The following is a 7,901-nucleotide window of genomic DNA, read 5'->3' on the forward strand; positions in this document are numbered from 1 at the left end:
AATAAAGAATATAAATAAGTTTAATATCATCATAAAAAAATCATAAGGAGTAAATATCTTTTTAAAAACTAAAAAAAATGAATGTCATTTTGTTTTGAGAAAAAAAGAGAGAGAGGTATCTATTTTAAAATTAAAAAAAAATGCGAAGTGTCATTTAGCATAACATAAAACATAAGTGCAATTTTCCCTAAACTAATCTACGTTAAAAGAACTGAATTTATCAAATTAAGATTTTTCAAAAATGATATTTTAAAATTAAGTCTAAAATAATAATTTTAAAAAATTGTAAAATACAGTTATTTTTCATAATACAAAAGAGAGAGACTTAATAAATTAAGTATATTTGGTTATTTATTGCAAAAAGATATTTCAGTTTAATAGTTAATACTTAATTGTTAGTGACATAATAAAAAAATCATTTATTGTATTTTTTGAAATAAAATGAAAATAATGTGATGCATAATAAAATGAGCACCTTAAGTTAATTTAAAAGCTAAAAATCATGGGATATATATTTGACCACTTCACAACATAGTCCACAATAGCATTCACAGAATATAACCTTTACATGAATTTATCTTCTTTTACCTTCATTATAACGTACTCGTTTGGAAGTACTCAGTTTGATTGGTTGAAATTGATTAGAAACTTATTGGAAGTGCACTCCATAAGTTGAAACAAATTTGAAGCTAACAAGTAACAATCATTTACAAGTGAGGGGCCATTGTGGATCTATGGTATGATTGAGTATCTGTTACTTTCATGTAAGAGCAAATAAAGAAAGAGATAATTTATAAGCATCACATTTTGAGGGAAAGACAAAATCTAAGGAATGAAGAGGTGGAATTAGTAGTATACAAATTTGTTTTTTATTTTCTAATAACTTCTTTCATATCTGAGTATTATTCTGCATAGACAATTAAGTACTTTGCCAAGGACATTGCACATTCATATAATAGATTAACAGTGAACATGTGAGATAAAGTACCAAATTACCACTTATTCATTATCCTCACTCACATGTTCATCATCCCTAGATTGATAGCTCCTGATGGAACTTTACATCGTTGGTTCATTCATTCAGTCTTTTCCTTTCTCTGGAACAATGTGACACCGAATTGAGACATCTTAAGTGGAAAATTACATCATTAATTTCTGATGCTAAAACGTGTTTGATCATCATTTGTGACAGCACGTATATAGTATTTTTTACCACAGAATGAATCCAACGGCAGTTAACAGTATTACTTTGATTTTAACATACTAAATGGGGGTTTATTAACATTCTACTGCAATTTTGCGGAAATTACCATCGTTACATTTGAAAGAAATTACAAAATTACGAGAATAAGTAACGTTATTAAAGTCATGACTTTATATAAAAAAAAAGTCACTTCAGTTTCAACTTAAACACAAATTCTTATAAAGATAATCGTGTTCAACACGTATTCATTAAGCGTATTTAATATAAAAAAAAAATATTAAATATGATTTGAAATGTATTTCATCTAATTCGATTTTATAATTATTAGCCATTGGAAGATAAAATAATAGATTTCAATAAAAATAACTATGTATATACACATATTATTCAAGTATTGTACTGTTTTTTTTTTTACAAATGACATGCGTTGTATTTGTTTGATTTAATACAAGAATAAGAAAATAAAAGTATTTAATACTTCTTTATGTTCTTTTTCTAACTAATAATAAGTATAACATTTTTTTGTGATAAAAACCTAACAAGAGTTGCTAGTCAATTTAAGTAAAAATACACTGTGCTGAAGAAACATACATTTTATTGTTATATTTATTTATACTTTTCACTAAAATATAATAATTGTTAAAATTCAATCCGAGTATTTAGATTTGGATTTATAAAAATCCAAATTAGTTTTTTATTTTAAATATGGATTTAACCTCTATTATCTATAACTTTCTTGACCAGAGGTAGGGGGAAAGAGGAGGGCATAAGATAGAGTTGTGGAAGGTATCAACAATCTTTATTCTTCCATCCAATGGACATTACATGTAGCAGTTGCTGTGAAAGTACAAGTTTTTATAATACAAAACTGAAGATTCAGAGTCTTTATTACAATTACAAGTTACAACACGTCTGGAGAGGAGAGGATTGAGATATCTAATATAAGCAACCAAATTAGAATCCTCATCAAACAGAGAGGGATGAACACTATGTCTACATAAAATTGACTTCATCCTAATATAGATAGAGGAAGAAATATGCACCTAAGAAGGTTCATTGCTTCGTCGCTCTAAGTTAGTATAATAATATCATTATTATTCTAAAACTGCTACTATATTCTGGCGCAGCATAACTTCCAGACTGAAGAAGCTCTTGACTTCTAACATTGATAAACTAAGCAAAAGAGAGAACCTATGACGGCAACAGCTGCAAGTCACTGCATGAGCGTCTCTTAAACTATAGTACTACAATGTGGTCCTGCCATTGGCATAAATAAAGCTTCCCCCAGCTCAGTTAATTGAAAATATCATTTTTTTTCTTTTGACAGTCACAGACAATCAAGTACTGGACCAGGTGTGCTGTGAAGGGAAGAAAAAAAGTTCCGTGACACCACTGTTACGTGGTTATTGTGAGACGATTCCCACTTCAGCAGAGAAAAACCATGGCGCAGAGAAATTGGGCAATGATCATGGGAGGTTAAAAACAGGATAACGTTATTGGTCCAAGAATGCAGGAAGAATATCCAAGGAAGGAATGGGAAATCCACGCCTGTCAGCTGCTTTACCCTTGGCAATGTTTGCACAGGAAATTGACGACCGATCAAGTTTATATTCAGATTTTTGAATGGGACTGAGTGGTTTGTCCTGCTAACAAAAGAATATTTTAATAACAAACAAATAGAATGGTATGGCAAATAGAAAATGGCACAACTGTATTCACCATGAGGCCTGTTCCATTATAGAGCTGAGTGGGAGATAAAACATCAGGCTGTTGAGAGTTTTTCAAAAATCGATGTTCTAGTAAAACTGCAGCTGCTGGCCGTTCTGCTGGATTTCTTTTAAAGCAGCACCTCAAGAAATCTTTACCTTCCGGTGACAATGTTTCAGGAATAGGAGGGGTTTCCTTCATAACCTTAAACAGAGCTGCGGCCTGCATAATTAGAAAATAAATTTATTTAACAAGCGACAAGATAAATTACCCGTATACATACAGCATCTCTGCCAAATCCACAAGCTGAAAACAGAAAAAGTTGGCTCAAAGATGCCTTAGCTCGCTCATATTGAGGTTTGCCAAAATAAGTAAAAATTGGTGCATTATCCTCCATTACCAAATTTCAGAATCCCATATTCTCATATAAACCGCGATATAAAACCATTTTTGAATAAGTAGTTTTGGAAACTATTGGGATTCTGTTATTAATGAGAAATCTTATACTAATACTATATCAATACAGTATTGAAGTAGCCTGAGAACAACAAAGTTGAAAAGAGGCAAACTAAAATTTTCTTCAGGTGCTTACTCCTTCATATTCACTCCAAGGAGGCTTCCCTGTGAACATTTCAATGATGGTACAACCCAGACTCCAAATATCACTAGCAAAAGCAAGATCAGGACTGTTATCCTTTTGCATCACAGCCTGCAAAAGCTGTTTGAGAAAAGTGTTAACAAGGAGTGCACGAGCCATTACAGGATAGTGTAGTGTAATAATATACCTCTGGAGCCATCCAATACGGGCTTCCCCTCAAAGAAAGATTACCTTCGAACCCCGTTAGCTGCGTAACATAAAGGGATCCCGAGTTATGAACTTAATGAAACACCCCATGAACAAATTCAACAGCACAAAATAAGCACCAGAGCATGAGGATACATCTTCAAGCAATGAAATTGAAAAATAATGCAAGCACCGGATTATTATGCAAGAAGTTTATCAGAAACAACTGAATCTGCCTGTGTTTATCATAAAATTGCTGATCTCAATTGAGAGAAAGGAATTTTAAAAGCAATAACTTTGAGCTTTTTAACTTAAGGCCTGTGTTTCTGATGCCAATTTCTTCTTGGGAATTTTCCAACGATAAATAGATAATCTTATTAACAAGAAGAAATACAAAGAATCTACAGAATTGCAGAACCATTCTCAGCATGAAAAAAAAGAACTGAAACTAGAAAATGTAAATTAAAGAAAGGGGAAGGCTTGGAACTCACATGCTTAGCCATCCCAAAATCAGCAAGCTTAACAACTCCAGCAGAGTCAACAAGCAAGTTAGCCCCTTTGATGTCCCTATATGCATACAAGAAAAATATAAACAAATAAAGATGTGACCAAAAGGTCCCAATATAAAATAAATTAAAAATTCTAGAAAACAGTAATTTTCCAACAAAAGCAAAGTAGTTGCATATGTATCAATATAAAGGTTTTGAATTCAAGTTAGTATGAAGCACTTGAAAGTTGTGAATGTACCTATGAATTGTTTTTTTGTTATGTAAATAAGCCAACCCTGATAGAATATGTCGAGTGAAATTTCGAATGACAGATTCTGTTATGGCACCACAATGCTCACGGACGTATTTATTAATTGAACCAGGATGAACATATTCCAGATAAATATAAAATCGGTCATTAACCTGCAAACGCATAATCCAAAGATGTTACAAGGTCTTAAGGGTGTAACAGAATAATGAATAATCTTGAGCGGCTAATTATGCAGTAGGAGTTTGTTTACTATTTCACTGCCATAATACTGCACGATGTTTGAATGCTGCAGCTGGCTAAGAACTTTAATTTCCTGGAGAAAGAGAATAAACCAGTAAGAAGGATAAAGAGGATATAGAGAGTAAAATATCTCCATAATTAATCAGGTGAGGGTAAAATATATAGCCAAACATAAAAACAGCAAAGCAACCTCACAAAGTATTTAAGCATAATGGACACTAACGAAATTAGGAGTCGTCACAGCAAAATGTATATTGGCCAAGGCTAGAACAAAGCAGAAAGGTAAAATAATAGACTAGTTACTCTGAGCTGCATCTTTACTGTTCAATGAGAAAAAATTAATTTCAATTACGATGTAGTTGCATCAGTTATTAAAAGTTTCAAGATAATACATTTCAGAAGTAAATTTGCTAAGCAGAATTACAAGATGTCATTAATCATGCAGCCATCGTTCCCAGTGTTAATGTGTAATAAGAGAATACAAGGCGACTAAAAATGTGTTCTCATTGAGGATTGGAAAGAAAATTACTATTCCCAAGAAATTGACTGACATTACCACACTGACTTCTTTAGTAAAATTCCAAAGTTTTAATAAGAGATATGAGCCATAACACACACTCAAAAGAGATACATCACTCTGTGCTGTTGGTACATTTTACACAGTTAACAAATAGGCAGTGGTAACAAACAAGTAATGGCAACCAACCTGCTCTAACTGTTTTATACACTCGGCAGATTTTGGATCATCAGGAAATATTTCTACTTCCTTCATCGCACATAATGCCCCGGTTTCCCTGTCAAGAAACAACATCTGTTTCAGAGACTAAGAAAATAGGCAAAAGATCTTAAAATACATATGAAGCATTTACATACCTATTGGTTGCAACATAAACACTTCCAAATGTCCCACGCCCAATAAGTTTCCCTTTCTTCCATTGGTTTTTCATTGGCAATGATTCTGACCTAACATGGGAAAATGTACCAACCGCTGGTGGAGAGGGCAGGGCAGCCCCGGGAGGCAGGGGCAAGGGGTGAACACTGACAGGAGGAGCACAACTTTCACGGCGCACCATTGAGAGTTCAAGTGATAACTTGGAATGTATAGGGGATGGAGGTCCACTCATTGTTCTGCCGTGTTGCTGGGGACTTTTCCTCTGTGGACTTTGATGGGAGGTGGGAGAGGGAGAAGTTTCTGTGCCCGACACGGATAGATCAAAGAAGGCAGGAGGTAGCAACCCTGTTTCACAGATAGACATTTCTGGTGCAGACCAGAACTGATTTCCTTTGGGACTCGCATAATAATATGGCACAAATTCACCATTTTTTGTATTCTGTGGACTCATTAAAGGACTTGCAAAGGGACTACCTGAAATAGTGCTCCTATGAGGGACGCTCACCAAGTTACTATTATTAGTATTACTGTTATCTCGAGCACTCTCACAACAACCACTCGCATCTTGATGCACCATTCTCGATGACCTAGTTTCAGCCTGTTCCATGTTCCTTCTCGTGTCTTGGCTAGCAAAAACACTGTTACAATACAAGATTCGGCCAAATAGGTCAGCAAACTCGCCATTGAGATCTCTTCATCAAACACATGGCAAGTAAGTACAAAACTGCAAATGCATAATCAATTCAGCTTGAATAATTCCTCCACAAACAAAATAAGAAATGTAAAATGAATTGAGCTTTTAAATAATTAAAATCAAGTTATGCACGTAACTTTTATAGAAGCTACCTGATCTAACTTCTTTAAAATTGAGGTGCATAAATATATTTTAACTTGTCAAATAAACTCAGATTCATTTGATATTTTTTTTTCCTTGTAAGTGTTTAAGGAAAAGTCTATACAGGCATGTCATAAAGTTTCATTTCACAAGTCCGAATATATGCATCTCATGATTCAGTCTGAAACAACAACAAACGTGCAAAATGAAAATCAAGGAATGATGTCAAGTAGTGATAATTGAATTCATTAAGGAAATTACCTAACAAAATTGAAAAGCCACAAAGAAAACTAGTTGAAGGAAAGAAAGGAAAAATTGAAAAATGACCTCCGCATCTGAAAGCCGGTGGTGGCGGTGGCTGTAGCAGCATCCTTGGGCGAAGGAAGACGGCGCTCGCCGTCTTTGTTACGGACTAGGGCCGGGGAGGCGGCGAGCTCCGGCAGGGGTAAGGGCTGAGGCGTGCCGGGGGAAGGGAAGGGAGAATCTTCGTCAAGCGACCTGACATCGTTCTCGACGACGTGGCAGGCGCGCTTCTTGCCCGAATTACCGAATAGCTTGGCCTTCCGGCGGTGGTCGGTGGCAGTTGCGGAGGAAGACGAGGAGGAACTGGAAGGCGCGAAGGAAAGCGTGGGTAACCACCGCATGGCTGGGTGAATCCACAGAATAAAAGAAAGCTTTAGAATCACAATGCGGATCGCGAAGACGACGAGGACGAGGTGGTATTGGAAGCGCAATGCAAAGCTTTAACCACAGACATCGTTGGCGTTGGCGTTGGCACCTTCTTGGCCGTTCCGGAAAGAAACGAGAACCTTAGGGCCTTCCACACAGAGTCAATATGCTGCACCTTTTCTTTTTCCTTTTTCCTTTTTCCTTTTTCCTTTTTCCTTTTTCCTTCCCTCTAACTAAGTCAAGCTCTCTCTCTCCCTCCGTTGCGACAACACAACAGAGAAGACGAAACAATATAAATAAACTTCAAACTATTTTTTTTCACCAACAGAAAGACTGTGCTATTTTAGATACGGTAGTTATGTGCTTATGCTCTCGCGCCAGGTAACAACCCAACGCCACCCTTAATTATTCATTTTCTCATAATTATTATACCTTATTAACTGTTACAAAACTTAATGTAAATATTATTATTATTATTATTATTATTGCTGTTGTTGTTGTTTGTGGTTGTGTATTGACTTGAAGATATTACGTGAATGAATGGAGTTTGACGTTGGTGAGAAGTGAGAAGAGTGTTAGGAAGTAAACGATATTTTGTTTATAAAAAGAAAAAGTAAACCATATTTTGATTCCATTATTGTTGGATCGGAATAGAAGTGAAGAAGCGACGTTGATTTCAAGAGTTTATTTGATCGATGATTTGCGCGTTTCTCGATTCGCTACTAATTCCCTTATAGATAGATTCACATTAATATAAAGTTTATTCAATAATTTATTCAAATTACATTAATTCCATCTATTATCCAACTGC

The 7,901-nt window shown here is 35.0% G+C and overlaps 1 protein-coding gene across 2 annotated transcripts; it reads right to left on the minus strand.

Moving 5' to 3' along the window:
• Positions 1 to 1,981: 1,981 nt before the first annotated feature.
• On the minus strand, positions 1,982 to 7,532 carry LOC137808320 (mitogen-activated protein kinase kinase kinase 5). 2 transcript variants are annotated; one of them, XM_068609372.1, is made up of 10 exons: positions 6,749 to 7,532; positions 5,568 to 6,224; positions 5,401 to 5,488; positions 4,705 to 4,767; positions 4,443 to 4,606; positions 4,187 to 4,262; positions 3,697 to 3,756; positions 3,504 to 3,629; positions 2,924 to 3,133; positions 1,982 to 2,847 (listed from the first exon to the last, which is right to left on the minus strand). In XM_068609372.1, exons 1-10 carry the CDS (start codon positions 7,063 to 7,065, stop codon positions 2,698 to 2,700), a joined length of 1,911 nt encoding a protein of 636 aa, XP_068465473.1. In that variant the 5' UTR covers positions 7,066 to 7,532; the 3' UTR covers positions 1,982 to 2,697. The 2 variants fall into 2 exon arrangements, with proteins under 2 accessions (XP_068465473.1, XP_068465472.1); XM_068609371.1 differs by having other exon boundaries at positions 1,982 to 2,850; positions 6,749 to 7,470.
• Positions 7,533 to 7,901: the final 369 nt, after the last annotated feature.

The sequence above is a fragment of the Phaseolus vulgaris genome, chromosome 3 (assembly GCF_051622355.1).
Source record: "Phaseolus vulgaris cultivar YP4 chromosome 3, ASM5162235v1, whole genome shotgun sequence".
In the NCBI taxonomy this organism is placed as follows: Eukaryota; Viridiplantae; Streptophyta; class Magnoliopsida; order Fabales; family Fabaceae; genus Phaseolus; species Phaseolus vulgaris.

Bases quoted from the DNA above. Each gene is read 5' to 3' on its own strand.
- LOC137808320 (XM_068609371.1), bottom strand. From the start codon at position 7,065: ATGCGGTGGTTACCCACGCTTTCCTTCGCGCCTTCCAGTTCCTCCTCG. The intron at 6,225-6,748 runs GTCATTTTTCAA...GTATTGTAACAG, and splicing joins ACCGGCTTTCAGATGCGGAG to TGTTTTTGCTAGCCAAGACA. The intron at 3,757-4,186 runs GTGAGTTCCAAG...TATGTTACGCAG, and splicing joins ATTTTGGGATGGCTAAGCAT to CTAACGGGGTTCGAAGGTAA.